The following is a 24,125-nucleotide window of genomic DNA, read 5'->3' as shown; positions in this document are numbered from 1 at the left end:
AAATTTGTGCCGATTTATACACCCCATATACATACTTATTGTGTTTCGATGTACGAATACAAGTCTTGTAGGTATAACAAAAATTTTCGGCAATGGAATTTTGCGTTCGATTCTATTACGGTATAACTAGCGAATTTGATTCACCCCGATTCCGTGCAATATCATTTACACCCCCGAGCCTACACACGTGCCTCCGAATTCGACCTCTATTGGCAGATGCATTGACTGCAGTTGGACGCCAGTTCTGGCAGTCGTATTTGGGCTGCAGATTCGGAGGCTTGGGTCGGGGATGGATCCGACTGTCACTGGATCTCGCAGAAGGAAAGTTTGTTGGTCGTCTCCTTGGTCTGTTCCTGGTCCTGGCTGGTACCACCCTCGCTTTTCGGGCTGCCACCCTCTTCGATGGATCCCCCACTGCTTCCGTGGGGGCAAATCGATTGTCATCTGAGTGCCAAGGTGGACACCATCGGTGGCCTGGACGGCTTGTTGTCGAGTATCCGCTCGATTTCGCTCATCATACTCGCGTTGAGCTTCGGGATTAGCTGGAAGAAAATTAATCGCTTCCTAGATAGTAATCGTCGCCCCGAATAATCGTCTCCTAGGTGATAATCTCACCTGTAAACTTTGGAGGCTATCGTAGAGCTGATCTGTGTTCGCTGCACCGAGCAGAAGGCACTGGACACTCTCGTTTTTCAACGACCAAGCGATCGCGAGCTGCCCGAAGGAGCAGCCCATCCTCTCGGCCAATGCCGAAACCTCTCTGAACTTGTCCGAGTACTTTCGAGTCTCTTCGTCCACCAATTTATCCTTCCAGCCGTATTCCTGCTGCGGAAACTCGTTGCGTTTAGACATTGACTTATCGGACTGCATCATGGGAGAGCATTCGAGCGGAAACAGAAAGACGGTGTGAAGCAGGCTGCTACATCAACATTAGTTACTGGTGCGCCAGCTCAATTTCAATCATGCTTTTTACTTTTTTTTACCTCCGTTTTATCGTTAGTTCGCAGCTACACATGTAATATACCCACCTCTTTGTACAAAGACTGGGTTTCATCTTCCGTCCAACTGAACGAGGAGTATTTGTTCTGAAACGACAATGCGATAATTACCGTGAGACTCAGACTCGGTATTGAGTTTTTCGGTGTTACGTAGTATACCTTCAAAATGAGACTAAAAATTGAGAACAAGGATATGAGTTACGTTATGTAATTGCAGGTTCCATTTGGAAGTCCGTTCGTGCAGGGTTTTCTAATCGCACTGAATGAGAACCGTTGGGATGCTTATAAACAAAATAACAGAAAAATCATCTCAACAATGACTTGTAGACGTTCAATCATTGTGTTACGTAATCACTGCTGAACGAGGCTAGGATTAAGAGTTAATACACGAATCGAGAGTCTGCAGATAAGTGAATGGATCTTAAGTACAACACGTGCCCGTGAACGTTACTAGACTTGCAAGTTTGGCCTGGTAAGTATTTTGATATTGCAAACTCTGCATGAGTCGAATTCATTTTTGTAATCTAGACAATGCTAATCATCCCGGTATGACAACAACATTTCAGTGCGAATTTATTCTTGACATATTTACGATGATGATACGACTGGTCTATCGGTGGAATTATAAACTGCCTAGGAACATTTTGTGTGGATCTTGACACAATCGGCGCACTGATGTCTGAATTCGTGCCGTTCGAATTGAATCCATCACTAATGCAGTTGAGGACGAGTTAACCTGCGGTTTCAAATTTTTTGGTTTCAATATAAATGAGTCGGTAACCGAATTTCAACATGCACAGAATTTTCCAGTCTCTATGTCGAGATATAGTACAGGAAAAGCGATAATGTGCAAGTGACGTAGAATGTCGATAAACATAAGAAAATACTCTTTGAAATGCAACTGCATAGGTTACAGCGGTGCAGTTGAAAAAGTATTTTTGTGTAAAACGCAATGCTCAAAGTATCTGCGAGTAAACTTAGTTCCGCTGATAGTTAATCTGACATTTACTTTGTAGGAAGATCTCGAGAGGAAGGACATTCCGCAGTCTTCACTTTTGGTGGACACCATTCCAATAGTGACTGTCGACCAGGCCATGAGTCCGACTCCTGAAAAACGATAAGACGTATGAAACACTCGATGTAGTGACGATTTGAATTGATAATCCAGGACAGTTTCCATCCGCTTCCAATATCGTTCATACCAATTTTGTTGTACAGCTCCGGCATGTAGAGTTCTGGCTTTTCTCTGTAGAAAAGGTGGTACTCTGCCTGCTCGACGATCGGTGTGACGCAATTGAACTGTCTACAGTTCGTGTAGGCTTCCATTATTTCAACGGGAGACCATCGAGAAGTGCCCCAGTACATGACCCAGCCCTTGCTTATCACGTAATTAATTGCCCGAACGATTTCTGAAAGCATGGCAGACGTTTACCAAGGTAGTCAAAAATCGGGTGGCAGGTGCCGCGTTGAAGTTTCACCACAGCCAAATCGTACCTTCCATAGGGCACATCGGATCAACCTTGTGGATCATTACGATGTCGATGTACGAAAGCTGCAGCCGTAAAAGCGAGCCCTGAACCGATTCGATAATGTGTTTGCGGGATAGACCTCGTCCTTCGGTCCTGCCAAGAACGATCACAGCAATGGAACAATACCCGAAACCTTTCGCTTTGTGCATTCATTGTCAGTATACTTTTTACAGGCTCATCAGGTTTGGGGGAAGGCGTTTTAGACTTTAGTAATGGACTCCAAAGTTTCTTCGGAGTTTGGACATTACCTGAAGCATTGTTGCTCAGATTTAACTCCCCCACCCTATCAATCTGCAGAACCCTGACTTCTCCAATGTTCATGAACCAAAACGCTACCCAATAAATATGGCGCGTTTCGCAATTGGCTTCCCCCGTACCTCGAATTCTTTCCATATGGGGTAAATCTATATATGTATAACTGATCGAGAAAACGCACTTGGTGTTCCAGTATATCTTTGTCGTAACAACGTATGTCGTTCTGTTCCAGGCTCTGCGGGATAATATCCTGCCCAGTTGGGTCTCGGCTCGATGTCCGCTGTGCGCCTCGCTAAGATCGAACACATTGATCCCACTGTCGTAGGCCAAGGCGATCACGGCTTCGGCGGTTTCCTCGTTCCCGCCCCTGCCAACGCCGAAAGTAGTCCATGTACCTGTCGATCAATCACCGACTCAATGCTACATGCAATGTACGGATATTTTTCGTTCGAGGAATATTCCCCGGCAGCTAAGATGCAGATTGGAATGCAATTCAGAGCAGGCAAACTGGTCGGAGCGAAGAACCGGACGAAAAGTAGCAATTTCTGGCTTTCGGACCGGCCAGTTAAAGCTGTCGGGAAAATTATGGGTCAATTCTGTGTCGGCGGTTCTGGGCTCTGATCTCTTACTAGTTACGTTAGAAGGATGGTTTTTATAGAAGAGAAACCTACATCTTGTCGAAGAGATTTACAAGGTCCATTGATCTCTGCGTTTGGCTACTATCGCCAGTACGGACAAGAGGCTGGTCCAAAAATAGGCCGTGAAGGTTTTTTGGCGAACTGGTGAAAAACTAACGATAAATATGATGAAACGTAATTCACTGTCAGACATAGCGTAATAATTCACTCCGAGATAAGCTGGATCCCGATGTAAAGGCTCGAATACCTGGATTAATCTGGCGGGCTGATCCGAGCACGATTGCAGAATAACCAAGGCGTTTTGGTTTAGGATTCGTAAAGCTGCTTGAGTGGGGCAGAACAGTTAAAGACTCAGATACAACCGTAGATTTTGTGCAATGGTTTCCTTATCAACCTCCTGCATCACCTACGTCAGTTACATACACCAGCTCCGGATGGTATATGCGATGGTTACTTGCCGGCGTCTTGAGCCACCTCAATTTCAATCTAAGCCGCTCTAGATAAGCAGCTTACGGAAGGAATTCTAATTCTCGCATGCAAGAAAATAGGAAGCCCTATAGTACTCGATATTGTGACGTTCGTTGAGCTGGTTTCGCTATCTTTTGTCACACCGCATGTCAGGCCATATTTTTTCAATACTGCTGAACTTATTCTTTTTAATCTAGAATACGTGAAGTTGGAAGTTATTTGTAGTAACCGCAGTGCAATCAAGTGATTATCTAGTTCCCAATGTTTGGCTTAAAATAAACTGAGACAGCTGCAAACTTGGCCGAAGTTGTGAAAAAAAAAACATTATATCAGGAAACGCTGATGTAACAATCAACATGGCGTCGACATCGATTATAAGCCTGCAATTTAATTTCGGCTTTACGATCGTTCTCAGCGCTCGCCAGTTATCACACGCTTTTTCACGCCAAATGAAACTACGGCAGGAATAGTTTGGTTATGATTTCGCCTTGAACGAAAGCCTGGATGCCGGGAATTTAGGTTATGAAAATCATTAGGTTACGCGTGCAGTTGTACGATCCGCTCTTAAAATCAGTGTTGAAACGTTGATGTTCATCAGTTTCTCCTTCACTTCTCTGTCAAATTGGGTCGTAAAACAAAACCTTAAATCCACGAGTTCGAAAGAACGCAAACCACTGCTGTATAACATGAAGGTAGAAACGTTACTGTTAGAAAATAGTTCAAAAATACCGCAAGCACTAAACATCGACAAGTATATAAATTAAAAAACCTGTCTGCATCACTAAAAAGAACGTTATTCGGTAGATATTATAAACCAAAGTCTGAAATTGGGCCGGATGTTCGCGACTCGTGCTTTCTACATATGTATTCTGGATAAGTCGCAAGCGTGTACCCACACAAGTGCATACAGAGCAGTATGAAGGTATCCAGAGTCGCGGGTTGAACTTTGTCAGTTAACACTCGACAAACGGTACACGACTAGCTAGTGTAAATATGTCCCGCTCTCCGCAGTATGTATGTATGTACATACATACATACATACGTACGTCATGTACCTATGTCACGTCGTGGGTACGTCGATTACGAGAGAGGCTGCTTGTGCAGAGCTGACGATGAGCTGCGTGCTGGGCCGTTGGGCCGATTAATAAATACAAACAAGGTTTCACCAGCGCCCGCATACCCACCCAGACTCCTAGAGGAACAAACACGAGACTATGAAAGTAGAGAGCCGGCGATGAGCAAAGATTTTAATTGCCGAGTCGACGGCTGATGTTGAATGTTGATGCATTGCATATTATACAATCACACTGCAATGTGGTACCTAATCCTCGTATAAGAGACCTTTTAAAGTCGCCTTTGTATAAAAGCCCGTAAAGTTTTATCACCTACTGCACCTTGTACAATAATATACACCGCTTGTCGAGCGGTGACCTGAATTGGAAAAATTAATATCCCTCGCCCTCCGTCTGTCGCAACGACGCATTGATGCTCACCCAGGCCGACGTTTGAGACTCGAAGACCGCTCTTTCCCAGGTTCCGGTACCGGATGCCCGGCGATGGATGCTGGAGTCGGTGCGCCTGAGCCGCGATGCAGTTCGTGAGAAGTTGCTCCTTGGTTCCAGCGGTCGGCCCGCAGTTCCCCAGCCCTTCGACGCCGCCCCCGCCACCCCCGCTGTTGAACTCTTCCATGCAGTCCAAGCTCGCTATCGGGGCTCGGCATCTGCCACAACATCATAAATGGGGTAGAATTTCTTCCATATCGAACGCTACGTAACTTATACAGGCCTCGCGACCTTTCGGCCTCTGCACTTGTATCCGCACGTATAGCCGAGTTCTTGCCACGCGGAAACGGAAGTTGCGCATTCAGCATTCGAGGAGTCACGTACGTGGTTTTGTGTGGTTTTTTTTCGAATTTTTTTACGTCTACACAATTCGTTATTCTACACGAGAGAGAGAGAGAGAGAGAGAGAAAGACTCTACTTTAGTTTTTTTCCGCCATCGTGGTTGCGATTTCTTACTACGTGTTTAAAGGATCTAGATCTTGCCGTTGAAATACACATTCTTGACGGTATATCCTTACCTGTATATGGTGGGAAGTGGATACGAATCGTCATCTTCCATGCTGCTGTTTGTGTTAGCGTTATTATTCGTGTCATTACCGGCATTCGAACTGTTTCCAAGGCTACACAGCATCAGCTGTGACATTGTTGTATTTAATGATTTTTCAATTTTATTAGAACCTTCTATCTCTCTCACAATAATTTTTAATTGCTTTTCAGCAAAATTCGAATTTTATATATTATATAGTAATAACTATATATCGATGTAAATGGTGGACACGCAGCTTTTTTCAATTTATCATCTCATGTTATAATATGATAATTTTTATTTTTATAGAGATTTTTAAATTATTACTATGTATTATGAACCAATTTTACCGACTTATCAACTGCACTCCGCACTTATCAATATTAATAAATAATTCATTGGAATCTTTGAAGCTAATAGTTACGAGCATTGATTACGTCTATTATTATTATCATTATTCTTATTATTATTATGATTTTAAAATCTGAATCTTTATAACGTAAATCTTTAAGGCTTAGGTACTATGTCAGCACTAAAATAATGTATGCATCTATATGTATAATATACTTGTCGTATATCTATGTATAGTTGTATCGAGAATGATTTAAGCGAACGAATTAATTAATGTATTGCACGTACGATTTAGGCACTAGTTTATTGAATCATTTTAGGCACCGCATATAAGAAAACTCTCCTTAGCAACTATAATATTATCATGGTACATATATATATATATTCTGTATTTATATACGAACCTTAAGAGTTATATGAATTAAACTATTTGCAACGAATGGTCGATATGAGCCTAGATATGTGACACGATTTCATTCGAGTCTCACTATTAATACGCCCCGCGGGTTTTTAACGGTGTAGATACACCTACGAGCAGCGACGATACTGCACCAACGTAAGATAGGTATGAGAGCACATACATGTATGTCACATGTACATGCATACACACGACACGTGTGTCATGTGCTATTTTTCCTTTCGTCTTTTTATTTTATATCCTCTTATCCTTCTTCCGTTTCTTGTTGTTGTTGTTGATGTTGTTGTTTCTTTTTTTCTTTTTCTTTTTCTTTTTCTTTCAATTTTATGTATTGTTTAACAATTTTTACAATATATTATTATTAATCGTACACGCTAGCAATGATTCGTATGATATTATATTATATATAACATACATGTATATATATAAACACATAAATACATACATATGTATACATATACATATATATATACATATATGCGGGATAGAGTTTAAATAACGTAGTTAAATAAGTTATTTTAACGATATTATATTATTATTTATTATTTTTTCTTCCTCTTCTTATTCCTCTTCTTCTTCTTCTTCTTCTTTATCTTCTTCTTCGTTATATAAGATGCAATAATTGCGATAATGGGTTTAGAAAAAAACACACACAAATTTTAAACGAAAAGTTTAGTAAAAATATTTTTTAACGGCTAGTGTTGTGTCCCTTGCGCGGTAGGCAACACTGCGCCGGCAATCGCCCCCGCTAAGGGTTGCGTCTGCCTGGATAGGCGGGGGTGCAGGAAAGGCGGGAGGGATCACGTGACCCAGCGCATGACGACCGACAGTCTACGGCGCACGGATCGACTCGAAGAATATATATATATATACACACATATATACACATTTACAAACACACACACACATATATATATATACATATGTCATCACCCACATGTACGTGCAACTGTACCATCTATGCACGCTATACACTCACACCCTCAGCATTTCGGCCTCATACGCCTGTATTTTGCCTGTGGAACACACGCCGTTCCACCCTCGCAGCCGCACGGAAACCGTCGGGTCGGTCCGCTGGGTGTAGGTGAGAAGGTGGAAGGTGGAAGGCAGGCGAAGGTGGTTGGGCGAGCCGACGATCGTACGGCAGCACCGCAATGCGGACCTGAATTTGCTGTCAGCTTCCGTGCAACCGAGCACTGGGCCTATTCCCAATTTTCCCTTTGTCCTTTTGCTTCGCACAAATCACAGGAAGTCGACGAATGTTTACGCGATGGAGAAAAAACGAGGAAACAGAAGCAAAAAAATAACAAATACAACGTTTTTTACGGACGTTCAATAGGATTTGCACGATTTATCGATTGATTATATCATTTAACCTCCTCGTCTTCGTAATTCCTTTTCTCACGAGAGCGCCTCGCGCTCAGCGCCATCTAGTGACGACCCGCTGCACTTTAGCTGTAGTAACGTGTAGCGGCTGTTGTACGGCAATAATGAAACAATGGTAAAAAATGTTACACTTTCTATAGTTGAAACATGACTCGGAAGCCAGAGGCAGGCTGTGAATCACGTATCTGCATACATCTTTGCCAATATCATTTTCTGGGTTACGTTAATAACTCAGTAGACATCTTGCATTGTTGCTAGACTGTCATCAGCTGTCCAACCATTAGTCGGTGAGTCAAGAGTGTTCCGGGTTCTCCTTACCGCCCCCGAACTAGGTTGGCCAAATTCCAGGTCAATCAGAAATAGGCTTGTCTAGAGTCTTCACGTAGCCTTATATTTTTCCTTCTTTCTCTGTTTCTTAGCTCTTCTGCCAGCCGTTTGAATTTGCATTTATTACGTGATGCGACTAATTCTGTCCCCGAAATTCAGAGCAACTTTGGATGGTTTTAACATAGTTCTAAAAAAACGATTCCTCGATGAGCATAACTTTTGAACGATTGTTCGACATTCAATGGGTCAGAAGGCAACCACTGCGACTGACTATGAGGGGGAAATTCAGCCGAGAATCAGACTCTACGACCCAGCAGAAAAACACTTTTGGAGACACTCAAGACCAACAAATTCGTTTTATGATGTCGTCGGTCTGCCGCATCCCCGCATTTTCATGTTCGACCTGACGAGCTTAAAATTTCATTGCCATGCACGCAGCTGGAGGGGCGGCTACGTGCCCGAGAGAAAATGTGGGGCAATATGGCCGTGACGTTGGACGGTGGGATGAGGATCGACGAGACTGCGGAACTGTAATACCTACAGGGAGTTATCTGTGAAACTCGACACCCAGTGAAAGCATGAATATGATTGAATATGCCAATTTGAACATGTAGTGATACAAAACGTGGCTGCTTCGGTTGCCTATCCGTTGCAGGCGACGAACGTCGAGTTAGTTTTACAGAAGACACCCGATAGGCGAGGTGGACGCAGAGAAATGAAATTACGAAGGACATAATTTGCCTGATGACTTTCCGATTGATTGACGGAAACTCGTTTTCATTGTTCAATTTCCGGATTCATTTAAATCGCTGCTGCGAAGCGCCACTTCAAATCCTCTTGCCTATAGATTATACTCACCTGCGTAATCTGCAAGTTTGCAAGTCGTCGCGAGATGATCAATTGAACGGAAATAAGGCGCGAGGGGAGGGAAGAGGTGGAAGCGGACGGCAGCAAAGTTTGCAACAAAGATGACGAAGAAAATGAGAGGAAAGCGAGAGAGCCTGAGGAAATGACGAGATAAAAATTGATCATTTCATTTATCAACGCGGGATTTATGATTTGTAAAAAGAGGACGGAATTCTTACCGGCTCCGGATTACATCACTCTCTCCGCCTGGATTTCTCTCTACCATTTGCACGAGGAAAAGATTTAACGCCGAGCTTTTCATGCTCGCGTTCTCTTGAGAATTCGCGAAAATACGCCCGAGTCTCGACTCGGGAACGTTGATGTCTATTTCTTTAATTTCTGCACTTTCAACGTTCAACTTTACACAGAATTTTTTAACTACCCACCGAACAAATTTACGATTTAATTCCTGTATTTAAACGGTGTCGAGTGTAGGGCTTCTTGGTGAAAAGATGCGTCTAGTATATCGACCCGGTTTGAAGAAGCAACGCCGAGCTGTCCCATTTGGCAAAGACTCGCGTTATTAAAATCCTGGTGACCCTATTTTATGTTGCACACTTTATTCTCGTAGGTGGAATCCAGGTGTACACTGTTATAAAATTCACGGTGTCAATAAAAGTCCACACCGTTGAGTATAAAATTGAACATTATTGTTGTAAATCGTTCGACTCTTAAAGCCAAGTGGTTTTAAAATCAATACCAAAATGGTGTGGACTTCTATAAAATATTTTCGGTATTGCATTTAACACCGCATTTGTAAAAGTATAGAAATTTTAATATACAATGATTTACAACTACAAGAAACACCGTCGGTTAACATTTTCTTTCAATTCATTATGGTGATTTTGTAACTATTTTTTCCGTTGCAGTTATGTTTTTCATTTTAAACAGTTTATTAATTATTCAAATTAGCCTCAGTCTTAACACCATGGAATTTTGGAATATTATAGTTCTTTAATGTCAATTCTAAGTATGGTAAATCTGGAAGTCGTCGTCAAACGCGTATACCGATTTGGTATTGTAATTTCGACCTTCATAACTATCCATCGTCGACTATTTGTTTTTTCTATTTCCCCTGTTTCACCCTTCCGCTTTAACCAAATTTCTCTCTCTCGCTTCCTTCGTAATGGCTCGTCCCGCGCCAGGAGAAGTAGCTTCCAGACAAACTGACGCCAGAGAAATTGAATGAACGAAGGAATTCCAAGGGGCGACCGTCGGTTCTTCTAGTTTTCTTGTTTTCCGTGCAGAAACGTAACATAGGTTGCAGAGCCACGCTCCTTGTAACTAAATAAAACAAAGTATTTCTTGTCCCAGATCCGGACGGACGTGAAACAGATTTCGCCCTTAAAAGAGAATCTTTCTTAACACAGCTGTACATCTCCAATACACCGTATGATTTGAAAATTAAGACAGAACTGAATACAAAGAAGAACTATAAATTCTTACACAAAGTGAATTCCATTTATTATAAACTACATAATTTATTCGCGCAATTTATTTTTCACTCCAAAAAGCCCGTATCGACTTTTCACTGAATTTCGAACGCTTGATACAAATTCGAAACGTCGAGTCACTCTCGTTAATTATTCAACCCGCAGCTTTTACATAATTTTGCAACAAGCGTATAATCTCTCCGGTTGATGCTCTGAAACGTGTAGAAAAAAGCTGCCAAATTCTTGAACAATAAACAAACGATTATTTGACTGTTACAAGAAAGTATTATGAAAATGAACAGCTGCAGGCTTATCCAGAACTTTTGTTAGGCTTGTATATACGTTTGGCAAATGACGCGAAACTTTTGCATTCTCTGATGGTCTAACTTTGCAGTTTGCCCAGAATATAAGTTACATATACTCGTACACTCCGAATCCTGGAGGCGTACGAATCCACGTTATTGGATTTCCATCTCGCTCTTTCATACCCTCTCTCTTTCTCCAAACAGCACGCTTCTTGTTCCTTGGCAAAGTTACGCTGTCTTATCTATATCTTTTCGTCCTTCGGGATGAGGAAGAGGAAGAACGAGGAGGAAAAGAAGTCGACCACTTTACCATATGTGAAGAAGGAATATAGTTTGAAATTCGGGCGAGTGAAACGATGTGATTTTAATCCCCCCGAACTTGCGGTCGAACAACTCTTCCGAATAGAAGAAAAGCATAAGGATTCAATTTTGTTTTCTTTCTCTTACTCAATTTTTTCATCTCCATTCTAAAGTAAAGAATTCATACATACATATACATGTATATATATATATACACACACACATATATACATATATATACATATATGACTAAATATATATAAAGTGTTATAATTTAATATAATGCAATAGATCTACACTCGATATTACGCTACATGACAAACGTATAAAATGCTCTGTTTTTCTATTTTGTTGTTGTGTAGTTTTTTGTCTTCTTGTTTGTTTGTTTGTTTGTTTGTTATTTTTTTTTTTTTTCTTTCAACCTCCGTCATTCTTTTGTTTTTGTTTGTTTAATATACCTCGTTTACGTAACATTAAAACTGTACACACAAAAAAATCTCATGTAGTCAATAATAAGCACCTCCACTTAAAACGTGTTTCTCCCGTAAGCTTGGTTGCGTAAACTTACGAAAATAATACAACAACAATAATATTAATATTAATATTAATAATAATAATAATAATAATAATAATAATAACAACTATGTTATGAAAATGAAGTTGATCGACGGGTGTAAGATAGAAAATGGCGATCAATTGACCGTCCTCTGGCAGGTGGGGAGGTTCACCCTGAAGAAGACGTTGAGCTCGATAAGGGATGCCAAGATCAGAAAGACCGCGTACATGCAGAGGCAGGCTCGACCCACCTTCCGGTCGAGCTGAAATTTGTTGGAGGCGAACGCTATGTAGAGGAGCATCAGTGTCGAGAGTAGTGAAATTGCGCTGTACTCAAGCCCGCCGGAGTTTATGCTGATGTAATGCTTGCCCGGCTGCGTCGGCGAAAAGGAGGACTTTATCAGCCATGGCAAGCCCAGGCATAGCAGAATGTCGAAGGTGTTCGATCCTATTGAGTTGCTGATTCCCATCGAGCCGTGTCCTGCAGGTTTACACGAAACTTTAGTTAAAACTGAGAACCAGAACCCTCTTTTTCTCGCTTACGTACGTATACCTGTTCTAGGGAGGCTCAATTTAGTCTCACCTACAGCACATACACATTCATACAGGTTTGTTCCATGCATTGGAACAACGGATTACTACCTTGCTTAGCGACGATCACGCTGGATACCGCTTCCGGAACGCTGGTTCCTGCCGCCAGGAAGGTAATGCCCATCACCGAATCCGGTATTTTTAGCGTGTCCCCTGGACGGATGACAAATTGTATGGTTGGAGGATTAAATGGGGTTGGTTAAGGTGATCTTTAAACGGAGGGTAGTATTTTGCAGGCCCGTAAGTAGGCTAAAACCATTCTCGATGGTTACCAAATTAGACTGGCTCTTGATAAAAATGAGTTTTAATTAATTATTCTATCTAACGACAAACTGGAATCAATCATCTCTCGTGAACTGTGCTATCAAACATAACCGTTGACAAGTTGCGGTTACAAAAATTCTTTCTCTTCTGACAGTTTTTCAAGTTTTATCGTTATTAGTTTTCTTAAACATTTGGTGACCCCCAGTTTTTATCGTTCTTATGGATTTTTCAGTATTTTTTATACGCGTAGGGCAATTTGTATCAGACATCTTGAATTATTCAGTTAATTATAAATTGTTTGATAAAATTGTGACCGCGTGTCAGCGTCATAAAATACTGTATAAAATTGACGATTTTTAAAGTTGCAATTTTAAATTTTGAAAACTTAAAATTTTTCTGTGGACTGTCTCAATGGCATGTGTTTGTACTTTATTACAGACAAAAATCGGTGAATTTTCAAATATTCGGGTTTGTGCCAGGAATACCTTAAATACGCCAATCACGCCACCACTTTTCATATTCGCTATATTTTTCCATATATAATCACCTATTATCGTAATCATCCATGCCACGACGTAGCTCAGTGATCCTATCCATATGATGCACATGAGAAAGGTAATCGGGAACCAGTTTTTGAACCTGGGTTTCTCGCAATCGGGTATGGTGCACATGAAGACCAGATGTATGGGCCACGTCAGAATCCAAGCAGTCTTTCTTATCCAGCCACCACGTGCCGGCCAAACGAGCAGTTCGTATTCGTATTCTGTAAAAAATCGAACGCGGTTCTGGTCTGTGAATCCAAATTCCGAATTACAACGTGGTGCGATCAAACGACCAGAATCGTTCAGCCGTATTATGTTCGTTAGATCGGCTATATATGGGCTAATGACCGGTCTCCAATCTTTGTGTGTGATACCCTGCGTGACCTCGGTTCACCCATTGTCGATGAATTTCGATTGTCTCTAAAAATGAAAAAATTTCAGGCGCAAGGTTCGCTGTCAGGTGGGATTGGCCTCACTCACCCGGTTCAATGTTCTCTTCCTGTGTTTTAGTTCCTCCGTTCTGAAGGGGGACTTCGATCGTCGCAATTTGTTCTCCACGGTCTCCTGGCGGTTGAAGTTTATCCGGTCTTGATAAGTGAAGCTCGCCGGCATCTCCTGGGGACAAATTGAATTTGACCAAGTTAACGTACCTACACACCTCTTTCCTCCTTCATATCCAACAACAGTGCAAGTTTCATCCGCCAATTGATTCCGGGTCCCTTGTGCCCAAGGTCCTAGACGCCTCGTGAACCTTGGACGACTGCAGGATGCTCTCTTTTCAAAGTTAAGTCGCTGATGAAATTGTCGCGCAATCATCTCACCTGTAGGTATGTGACTGTCCTCGGACGAGAGCTGACTGTTCTTCGTACGAAACCTGGCACAACGTTGGAACGACTTGTCCCAGTACATTACAGCGATGTAGACGATGTAGAGGAGGACCAGCGTCAAAGCTTCGTACCACTCGACCCTTTCATCGTGGATTATGCAGATCAAGATCGCCACAGTGACACCGTAGGCGAGACAGTCTCTGCTCACTGGCCACCAGTCCAAAGGAACGACCTGAAAAATAGCTCGTAGATTACATCGGATGTTTCCTTTATGTTCCCGCACTTTTCAGCAGTAAGCCATGTTCGAAAGACTCGGAGAAACTGAAATGTCGAATGACATCCCGAACTTGTTGTAAAGCGAAATGAAATTATAGGGGGAACTCTTAGATCGATGGTAGCGGAAAGGTAGGGAAGGTGTACGGGGAATGCGGATCGACGGATAAGGGATGAAGGATGGGGTATTTGGGGTAAGGGTGAGGGTGAGGGGGGGGGGGGGGGGGATTGGTACGAGGCACGTTATACCCACCATTCCAGCTCCGATCCCACAACAAGCTGGAACCGCAAGGATATTGAAAACGGCCGACCCTACAATGGTTCCAACGCCAATGTCACCCTCAGTGATGAAGGTTCCGATAGCGTTCACGAAAAGCTCCGGGGCAGATGTCGCCGCTGCCATGAACGTCGCGCCGGCAACGTCTTTCGACATCGAAAGTGCTGGAACAATAATTCCGACATGCAATTGGTGGGTGGACGCTTGCGATACAATTTCGCAAACAGATCCAGTAGCTCGTACTTGTAACTTCTGACAAAGTTTTTGAATGAATTGTAAAATTGTGTCACTGTTATCTCAAAAATTAATTCTTCGAAATTCGAAGGAAAAAAATAAAATTTCATCAATGATTTCGAGCGATTTCAATTGATAGTTAAGAGAAGAAAAAATTACTACCCTGATTACAGAAGATTCTTGATAGAAGTTTGTATTCAATACTGTTCATAATAATAAACCTCGTCGCTTTTTTATTACACTCTTACGATTTGAAAGTATCAATTTTATTTGGTACTAAGAAAAAAAATGAACAAAACGCAGCTTTGTAGAAGTTATTTGAAGAAATTTGATGCTACTTTTTGCACGTACCAAATTTGACCAAAATTCATGCACGAAAACGAGTAACCCACGGTTATATGGACTGTACGAGGTTTGCTTTGAAAATTTGTGTCACACTAGGTGGATAAAACGTTAAAAGAGAGGAGATATGTCCATATAAAAATAATTTCAATTTATGAAATTACCGACAGTCTTCGCTGACTTCCGTTTTCTATTGTTGAGTTAAAATTGGGTTATCTTAGTACCGGACAAAGGCTTTATCGTTCAATGACGATCCGCGCCGAAAAAACGTATATATATATATGTATATAAGCGTTTGCTTACCGTGACATATTTTTTCTACTGCGGGTACAAAAAACTTGTCGCATACTACTGCTAAGGCGATGAAAAGGTACAGGGAGACGATGACGTGAACAACCACAGCACCATCTTGGCGTTGCTTCTCGTTGAAGAGGTCGTAAGGGAAGTCTTCGATTGCGGGTGGTGTGCAATTGATACCTTTAAATTAACCGAGAAAAATTTTACTCCTTGACATTGCGAGGCTGTATCGAATAATCATGGAATAAAAATTGTTGTTCACATCCATTGTACATACATGTATAATGCATATAATATTATGAATCACAGCCTGACATATGGTGCATGGCTATAAAATTGTCAAGATCGGTTGGTTCGATTGGTAAATATTGTGATTGTGTAGAAAAACAAGAGACATAAGTCGCAGCAACTTTGCCTCCCAAGGAATATTGTTGAATAATATTTGTTGCCTGGATTACTTTAGATATTTTTTCGTCGTCGGCCATTTGTGGAGTAAAAATTTTCCGGTGAAACGAAACCTGCATTAACACGAGATCACGACCTTGACACGGTATATTTCAAATTCAAGTGATCGCGTGGTGCACATCACGGCTTGTACAAACACGTGTATATTCGACAATTGAGTGAAATTGAGGCGAAATTGCGTATAAGTATTTCATGCTCCAAATAACTGCACAGAAATTTTCGCAACGGGCCATTACACGAAGAAGATATTATCACAAGTGAACAGAACAGCCTGCCACAATCACTAATGCGTGCTTACGAACGGTCGAGCCGTTTGATCCCGTTATCATTATTGGTTATCTCATTAACTTATCGTATCAATTACATGTACAATATATAGTGTGGAGCTCGGCTAGTGCGAATCGCATTTAACACCTCAGCTCTGTCGCGTGAGAATATTATCAAAAGTCTGAAATTGACGATAATTTAGACCATGATTCCTTGGATCGCAGGGCAGCATGTGGAATCTAACGTCTCTACAATACTTTGACATTTTTTACATCATACGTTGGCAGTTATAAACTATATTTTCGTCCTAAGTCGTCGCTCTTTGACGCCATCTGAATTTTTCCTGTCGAACCCTAGGATTATGAACTTGAAATGACTTGTAAAGGTCCACACCTTGCTAATACAATTCTGTCGCAGACGTCATGCAAGGCATAATTCTTACGTTGGATTGATAAAAAGTCTGAGAATTTTCATCCCGTACAGGTAGGTAAGAGAAAGCGCGTTAATACTAAAAAATCCAGGTTGCCTGTACAATTGACCCAATTCGCAGAGTACATTCACGATTATACGGTACGGCTGGTACCATTTTAATTTTATCGTAGTACTCAGCGAGCCATAGATTGTTAACGTTTCATCGGAAACTGTCGGCGAGGATCGGTAGTTCGCTAAGTAATTATAATATTGTTAACGGCCAGTCGGGTCCATGTTCCGGATGCACCACTCCCATCACCGCGGAGAGCCGTAAAATATCACCGTTTTACGTAATGCCCCGTTAAGCATTAGGCTGTGAATAGGTCGTTATCGTCTGATAACGAAAATAACCAATCTCGTCCACCTCCGTCGAATGCCAGCTCAAGGCTTAAGGAGAAGCTCCGAGAGGCCCTGAGAAGGATTTATTCCCTCAGCATCTCGACCGCAAAGTGTAGCTCTCTTGGCAGCCGTTGCTTGGAGCGCGATTAAAGGAGACTAGATTGAGTACGAACGTAGGTACAGCTCAGGCCTAAAGCTAAACCATCTACGACACGATTTAGCCGTGCGAAGTGCCGCGTGACCAGCTCCATAATCGGTAGGAACACGAGAACGCTCGTTTAAAGTCGCAATCTTCTCAGGTCCGCTCACTGCGATGCGCAATTATTCCGACCGAGTATCAATTACCCTCGATAGTGGCTTGAGGGTAATTTTCGTTTTTAAGTTTGCGGAATAAACGCGTTCTTGTAGACGAAGCAACGCGCCTCCGGGAACCAGACGCCACCTAGCGGGAGAAGTCGAGGTGAAAGGCACGGTGTCCGTAACAAATTGAACCACATTTTCAGGACATCTTCAGTTTACTCAAGGACATTAAGAATAGGATATATCCTGAACTCCACGAATTTTAAGGGACAAGCAAAATTCAAGAACATTTCCAGGACCATTGGACACCACGAAGGGATTCGAAATTCGAGAGTCTCTGGCGTCGTCGCGTGGGTAGAGATAAGAGATTGGAAATATTTCATCTATGGTATTCAAATTTTCAGATTCTTCTGAGAATAAGCAACGCTGATCGTGAGTCGCTCGGTTCGCCTCGTCTCCGGCGAAGCGGCCGTGGAAATTGGACCGGCCGAACGAATGGATAAACAATAAGTAAATAATAACGACGCCGACGATTCGAGCTGGTTGCCGAGCCATTGGATGTGCCCGGACTTGCAGCACGGGGAGCTTACAGGGCCTTTTCTACGTCTGCGTCTGCGTGCGCGCGAATGCGTGTTTTCGTGTGCGTGTGCGTGTGCGTGTGCGTGTGCGTGTGCGGGGCATAAGTAGGTACATACCGCTACGTACGGATACCCTGATGTTCGGATGACTTGTGTAGGTTATACCTACATGACTGATGTGACTTCCTACCGATTAAGCAACCTAAAGAAGTTAAATTGCTCTCATTCAGCCGAGCATAGTAGATGCCATTCATGTCTAATGTACGCCGCATGAAGTGTAGGTATAGTATAACACGTAACACATAACACCAGCTACCGCTCTCTCAACCAGCTCCTCACTTCTTAATTATTAGGATCTTAAGCTATTCTTAATTCCCGCTCAATTAATCGTTTAATAGATCTACTTGGCTCTCTGGTTTTATTGCTAACAAACCGACGATTGTAATTTACTCATTATTCCATCGTTGTTGGTTTACTTTTTTTCACATTCTTTTTTACTTATCCCTTTCGTATGTGCGCAACCGCGGCTCTACTCACGGTACTTACGTATATGAGAACAATGCGGGTGCGATAAACAGCCGACATGCGTACCAGGCGATGGTTAATGCGAATTTTGAAACGTTTGCGTCTTTCTAATTCGACTGATATTTTTTATTAGCCATAAAACTTATATAGTCAAATTTCGCGAGACCATCGTCATCGTGGCTCGTGTCACTCAGGCCGTAGATGATACACGAAGAATCGCTGATGCGAAAATCGGTCCCGGGTTTGAAAATATATTCTTCAAATGAAATTAATCAGATATTTAGATTTTCTTGCAGAAAGATATAGAAACGGTCCGGGCGTTAGTTACAGCAATTGGAAAACTGGTTTAGATGCATTAATTAATTCAAGCGCATTTTTATTCATGACGGCTCGATGACACTTCAAGCATTACTCCGTCAGTGGAAAAGTTTGGAAATTTAGCACACACGTGAAGTAAAAACTGTTGAAGAATATGATGTTCGTAAGATTTATTATCAAAATTACTTGTCGAAGCAGAGAGGGATTAAATTTTGTCAAAGATCTGTAGAGCGATGCAACCTTCTTGCGAAGATGTGTGTTTTGTTACATTGTCGAGTATAGATTTTGAAAAGAAATTTAGAAAATTTGAAGATGAAACAAATAGGACGAAAAACAAAAGTAAACAAAACAATCAAACAAACACAGCACAGATAGATTTATTTTGTTCATCCCTTACCAATTTTACCCATTTGACTAGATTAATTCTCGTTGAAACTAGAAAATCGTCTCCTGCCTCGTAGGTCCTACGATGGCGTTCGAAATCGTAGCTTGAAAATCGGGCAATCGGGACTCGAGTCGATTGCAGCAGAGGAAGGACACTTTCTTGACCACAATCTCTTTCTTCATCGATCAGAGCGTTTTTGCGCTTATCGTTTCCAAGATGTACCAGCACACGTGATAGAACCAAACCGAGAAACATTCAGCGGCGCAGTTTTAGTTCGGTGCTCGTGCGCTCCTCTCTGCTAACGCGCTTCTTCGTCCCGGGCTCGGATTCGATCGACGCGAAATTTTCAAATAAACTAATCACACTACTTTGCCGAACGATCCCAGGTTAAACATCTTCTTCAATATAACGCAGCTCTCGGAAATTCTCTACGCAATATACAATTTATATTCTAAAAAAGTTCGAACCAACCTCCTCCTAGGTCAGACGTATCCATGTTGTCAATCCCGTTGTCACACACATACTACATTAACAATTACTCCGAACTCCGACATCGTTTGTTGAATCGTCTGCCCCTCCCAGCGAACGCATTGGTCGACTCGATTCAATACTATACAAACTTTTACACTGGCATAGAAAACATGAAACTGCTCTGTCACATTACGAGCTACGTGTGTAGGATACGTATCTAAATTCCCGACCGGCCACCCCTGCGAGAGGATCCACCAATTTCGCAAACTAAATCGAACGATACCGAACCAAACTTAACTGCCTATCAAACTCTCTTATTCCTCTACACCGCCGGTGACTTTGGTATTGGCACTTGGCAGTTTGGAGTAATACATACTTGATGTATGGAAAATGTAGCGGCGAAATTCCCAGGCGAAGGCTTCGATGGAATCAAATTAAAATCTTACGATAATAGGGCCCAAAAACTTTTGGACATTACGATCGAGTCACACGATCAAATGCCTAGGATTTTTCGGGTATTTTCGTATCTCTGAGATACTTTACTCGTTGATTTGCGTCAAGAATTGCACATTTTTTTGAGGATAATTTCAATTGTTCCGCTGCTATCTAAAGATTGATTTATATTGCAGCGTACATGCAAAAATGGTAACAGAAATAGATCGCAATTCCATCATGAATAACTGAAATGTTGAACTTTTAAGTTACTTTTCAACTTATTAAAAAATGACGTGAAAATGAAGTTAATCTGTTTTGAAAGTACGGGTATAATGTAAATCAAAACACAATACATAAATTCAATAATAAATTCCACGCCTGAAAAAATTACAAATCATCGGTGCTGTTCTTTTCTCCATCTTTTCTCTTCTCTGCAGGCCTCTCTGACAAGAATACATGTATAATGCTTTAACTCTTGCATCTGAACGACGTAGGCGGAAAAGCACAACCCACACTTTGCCCACATCTATTTATACAAAAATGAAATTTTGTTGACTTTATCGAGTATGGCGAAAGAAATATTTTTCTAATTCGAATAAATTACATTCCACTTGGTATGATATAAATTTTTGTTCCCAATCACTGTTTTCTTCAATCGAATATTTCTTTCGGTCGAAAAAACAAGTTCTTTTGCCTTGTTTGCCTTAGCAAACATAACATAATTTTTTTACTTTTCTTACCAATACCAAATATTTTTCCACAAAGCAAATCCCCTGCGTGGCAATGTGTTAGTTGCAAATTTTTAATGATTACAATACACGAAATGAATTTTTTTTTTTTATCAGCCAGTAGCTGGATTCGTATCCGTATTGTAAGTATGCTTATGGTTGACAGGCCTCGATCATAATCGCCAATCATTGTAAAGCTATTAGTGTGAAATATTGCATAATATAATTACATATCTAACGGTCAACGACCGAATCGAGTGATTTCGACGATAACCGACCGTCGTTCCAGGAAAACAATCTGATCGGACGATAAAAATTCCGGTAACCGATGCATTATAACGTCTGCCAATTGTATATACCGGTTTCCATTGCCTATCACCGGCTGAAGGATCATCGCCAGGGTCCTCGAGTTCACATCATCAGCAAAATTCGTCGGTTGAATTTATACCGATCTATACATCAAATAATTCCTTATACATATGAGATTAAAAAACTGGTTAAAACTGCGACGAGCTTGCGAAAGAAATCTGCATTATCTGCCCGTCATAATTCTTCGAATCGATCCAGATGACCGATGACCCCGACGATCCATTAAACTTCGACCCGGCGCGGCGAGCTTTCGAGCTTTCGAGGTTCGAGAAGCTTCAGGTGACCTCTCGTCACGCACGTCGAGCTTACGTTGAAAACGGGGATCGTGTAAGACGATGCCCTGCCGGACTGGCTAACGAATCCAAAAGATTCGGTATAGTGCAAAACCACCAACGTTTATTACCACGCCAAGGTGGTGGTAATGCAATGCACGGCTCGACGCGTGCTCACACGTTCGAATTCCCTCCTTCGTACTCGTGCACTCGTGCACTCGATGGTGTGGGTGCAACGGGTCCGTCAAAGATGGGAGGAAGGGCTCGACGAACGAGGAAGAGGAGGAGGAGTAGGAGGAGGAGGAGGAGGATAACACCCGCGGTCTCGTCAAACGGTCATGCTCTGACGTAGATATTATGTTGAGTACAAAATAGGATAACGAGAGACCGTCAGGACCGAGAAGAGCAGGGACGCCAGCAATCCTCGGGCACTTTGCATACCTACCCAGCTTTGTGCCCCCGGCTGAAAAAGGGCATAAAATATTGGCCATGCTCAAGGCCATTTGGCACGAGGAAGATGACAAAGGTTCGAGAAAAATTCTCCCTTAAATTTCTCCCGCCCCTTTCGTCAAAGAGCGTCAATACGCGACAGGAGTGAGCGTGTTTATTCATATTTCGAATTTCACATTCCTCCAGTAAAATGTTTTATTTTTCTATGACAAAGGTGTGTACTCCGCACAGACACACGTTCATACAATAATTGTTCTTCTTAAGTGGAAGGCTCGCAATCATGAAAGCAGCTGCTATACACGGGCCCGATATACGCCGCTCTAATTTCGTCCCTGACAGTCGAGTCGAGTGTAAGGTACTGTACATACAATGTTGCAATCATAGTTACACAGTTTCAACGAGGGTATAACTTGTGATACAGGACTGTTTAATCAGCTCACGAGGTGTGTCTCTTGCAACTGCAGTCTGCAAACAGCATCGTCACATGTAGACCGAGCTGGTGGGACAAAAAATGAAGAGGAAAAAAAAAGAAGCAGTGCGCAAACTTTCCCGCGTAATCAATCAACCCAGTTGAAAAGCACTTTACTGGATTACTGTAACGATAATTCTTCGTGATTTTATTCTCACTTTTTTCCCTCCCTTTCCAAGTGACGCTCGTGTTTACGCACAACAACCTCATCCTGCAACGCTGGAGACGTGAATCTCAACATAAGTACCTTACACTTATACTCCGCGGAACGTATGTAACGTATGCATGTACATATACCTATATATATACACATATACACACACACATACATGTACATGTGTATACACGTTATACACGTTATACACGTGACGCGGCACTAGTATAACCGCGCGGTGACGAAGAAAGAAAGAAATAAAAAAGAGGTTGTCTCGTCGCAACAGAGGGTCATAAGTAAATTGAATTATACTCTACAGGGGGCAACGAGTTCAACTGATTCCATCCCGCCTTACAACTTATAATAGGAGAATGTTTTTTTAAACTCGGCCTTTAAGGGCCTCATAAAATTCTTACTGCATGAAATTAATCGCTACAAGAGTGATAATATATGTTGCATGCTGCTGCATATTGTCAGCAATATACTATGTATAATTCGCTTCGACTGTCGAAACTCGCGCGGGGTCAAATGTCAATGAAAATAATTGTCTGATCTCGACCTGGCCGAAAATGTCCCGGCTTTGAATGTTATGTAAGATGTTATATTAGACCGTTACCATCGACGTTTCTTTGATGGACGTAAGAACAAAGAGGAAATTGAGTATTTTTTTTTTAAATTTATAAAATACGGGTTACGCGGTCAGAATCAGAGCGTCGTATAATGCTTATAGTCGGTATGTATCTGCAGGGATATTATTTACCGTCGATCGTTCGTATCTTCTGAGATTTTTTATTATATCTTTGAGATAAAAAGGTTTACCCTTTCTAAATACGATGCGTGTGTATAATATACTTCATGGGCGTAAAATTTCCACAGTTGAAAAAGTGGAAAAAAACGGGTCCTGCATTAAGTATAAGGTGTGAGGATGTATCACGTGTAATGAGGGATTTAGTCGACAACTTTTAAAAAAAAGATCAAGATTTTTTCTATATCTTTCGCTTGCCGTTCACCGAGTCGCGGCAATGTTTTCACAAGTATCTAAGGAGAAAAATATTGATCTTCAATCGTCCGTCGTTGCATTTTTTCCTTTTCAATGAAACTTGTGTCTGCGTGTGTAGATATAACTTTTTTTCAACTTCTCTTTATCGAAACGTATGTTGCAAAATTGACGGGCTTGGTTCGGTCGTTACGCGCGTCTGCAAATCGGCGATCAGGATGGACGTACACGCATGTATGCGTAGGTAGACATACAACGTTACAACCGCAATGTGCACAAACTAACCTGGGACTATGGGTAAATATTATCCCGTTTATCATATGTAGAATAAACTGCTTATTCTGAGCCGATATCTTATCGCCCAGATAGTGCTCATGTTCAAAGGTATTATTGAGCGACGTATCGATGTATCGGGAACAGTATCAAAAGCGACATCGGTTGGTCAGCATCTCTAAAACTCCTCGACGAGCTTGCAATTCCACGATCTGGTTAAAAGAAGAATTTTTTACTTTTTTTCTTTTTTTTTTT

At 41.7% G+C, this 24,125-nt stretch overlaps 2 protein-coding genes across 5 annotated transcripts; both read right to left on the bottom strand.

The window, feature by feature from the left end:
• Positions 1 to 184: 184 nt before the first annotated feature.
• LOC124409408 (voltage-gated potassium channel subunit beta-2) lies at positions 185 to 6,222 on the bottom strand. 3 transcript variants are annotated; one of them, XM_046887000.1, is made up of 9 exons: positions 5,969 to 6,222; positions 5,382 to 5,608; positions 2,964 to 3,177; positions 2,493 to 2,620; positions 2,201 to 2,407; positions 2,008 to 2,105; positions 1,029 to 1,085; positions 616 to 864; positions 185 to 542 (listed from the first exon to the last, which is right to left on the bottom strand). In XM_046887000.1, exons 1-9 carry the CDS (start codon positions 6,091 to 6,093, stop codon positions 441 to 443), a joined length of 1,407 nt encoding a protein of 468 aa, XP_046742956.1. In that variant the 5' UTR covers positions 6,094 to 6,222; the 3' UTR covers positions 185 to 440. The 3 variants fall into 3 exon arrangements, with proteins under 3 accessions (XP_046742956.1, XP_046742957.1, XP_046742958.1); XM_046887001.1 differs by having other exon boundaries at positions 616 to 825; XM_046887002.1 differs by having other exon boundaries at positions 616 to 822.
• A 5,613-nt stretch (positions 6,223 to 11,835) lies between these two features.
• Positions 11,836 to 19,858, bottom strand: LOC124409837 (sodium/potassium/calcium exchanger 4). 2 transcript variants are annotated; one of them, XM_046887728.1, is made up of 8 exons: positions 19,724 to 19,858; positions 15,611 to 15,784; positions 14,708 to 14,895; positions 14,176 to 14,413; positions 13,835 to 13,969; positions 13,360 to 13,575; positions 12,600 to 12,701; positions 11,836 to 12,438 (listed from the first exon to the last, which is right to left on the bottom strand). In XM_046887728.1, exons 1-8 carry the CDS (start codon positions 19,746 to 19,748, stop codon positions 12,095 to 12,097), a joined length of 1,422 nt encoding a protein of 473 aa, XP_046743684.1. In that variant the 5' UTR covers positions 19,749 to 19,858; the 3' UTR covers positions 11,836 to 12,094. The 2 variants fall into 2 exon arrangements, with proteins under 2 accessions (XP_046743684.1, XP_046743685.1); XM_046887729.1 differs by having other exon boundaries at positions 19,265 to 19,786.
• Positions 19,859 to 24,125: the final 4,267 nt, after the last annotated feature.

The sequence above is a fragment of the Diprion similis genome, chromosome 8, assembly GCF_021155765.1.
Source record: "Diprion similis isolate iyDipSimi1 chromosome 8, iyDipSimi1.1, whole genome shotgun sequence".
In the NCBI taxonomy this organism is placed as follows: domain Eukaryota; kingdom Metazoa; phylum Arthropoda; class Insecta; order Hymenoptera; family Diprionidae; genus Diprion; species Diprion similis.
Note: the sequence above shows the minus strand (reverse complement) of the source record. Positions and strands in the feature narration are given on the sequence as shown.

What these genes read in the sequence shown, in the direction of transcription:
- LOC124409837 (XM_046887728.1), bottom strand. Translation starts at nt 19,748, where the DNA reads ATGGATACGTCTGACCTAGGAGGAG. An exon ending in GTGGGATCGGAGCTGGAATG is followed by an intron (nt 14,414 to 14,707) that starts GTGGGTATAACG and finishes GCTATTTTTCAG; the next exon opens with GTCGTTCCTTTGGACTGGTG. An exon ending in GGAAGAGAACATTGAACCGG is followed by an intron (nt 13,576 to 13,834) that starts GTGAGTGAGGCC and finishes GATTTTTTACAG; the next exon opens with AATACGAATACGAACTGCTC.
- LOC124409408 (XM_046887000.1), bottom strand. Translation starts at nt 6,093, where the DNA reads ATGTCACAGCTGATGCTGTGTAGCCTTGGAAACAGTTCGAATGCCGGT. An exon ending in AGTCTCAAACGTCGGCCTGG is followed by an intron (nt 3,178 to 5,381) that starts GTGAGCATCAAT and finishes ATTGATCGACAG; the next exon opens with GTACATGGACTACTTTCGGC. An exon ending in ATAGCCTCCAAAGTTTACAG is followed by an intron (nt 543 to 615) that starts GTGAGATTATCA and finishes ATTTTCTTCCAG; the next exon opens with CTAATCCCGAAGCTCAACGC.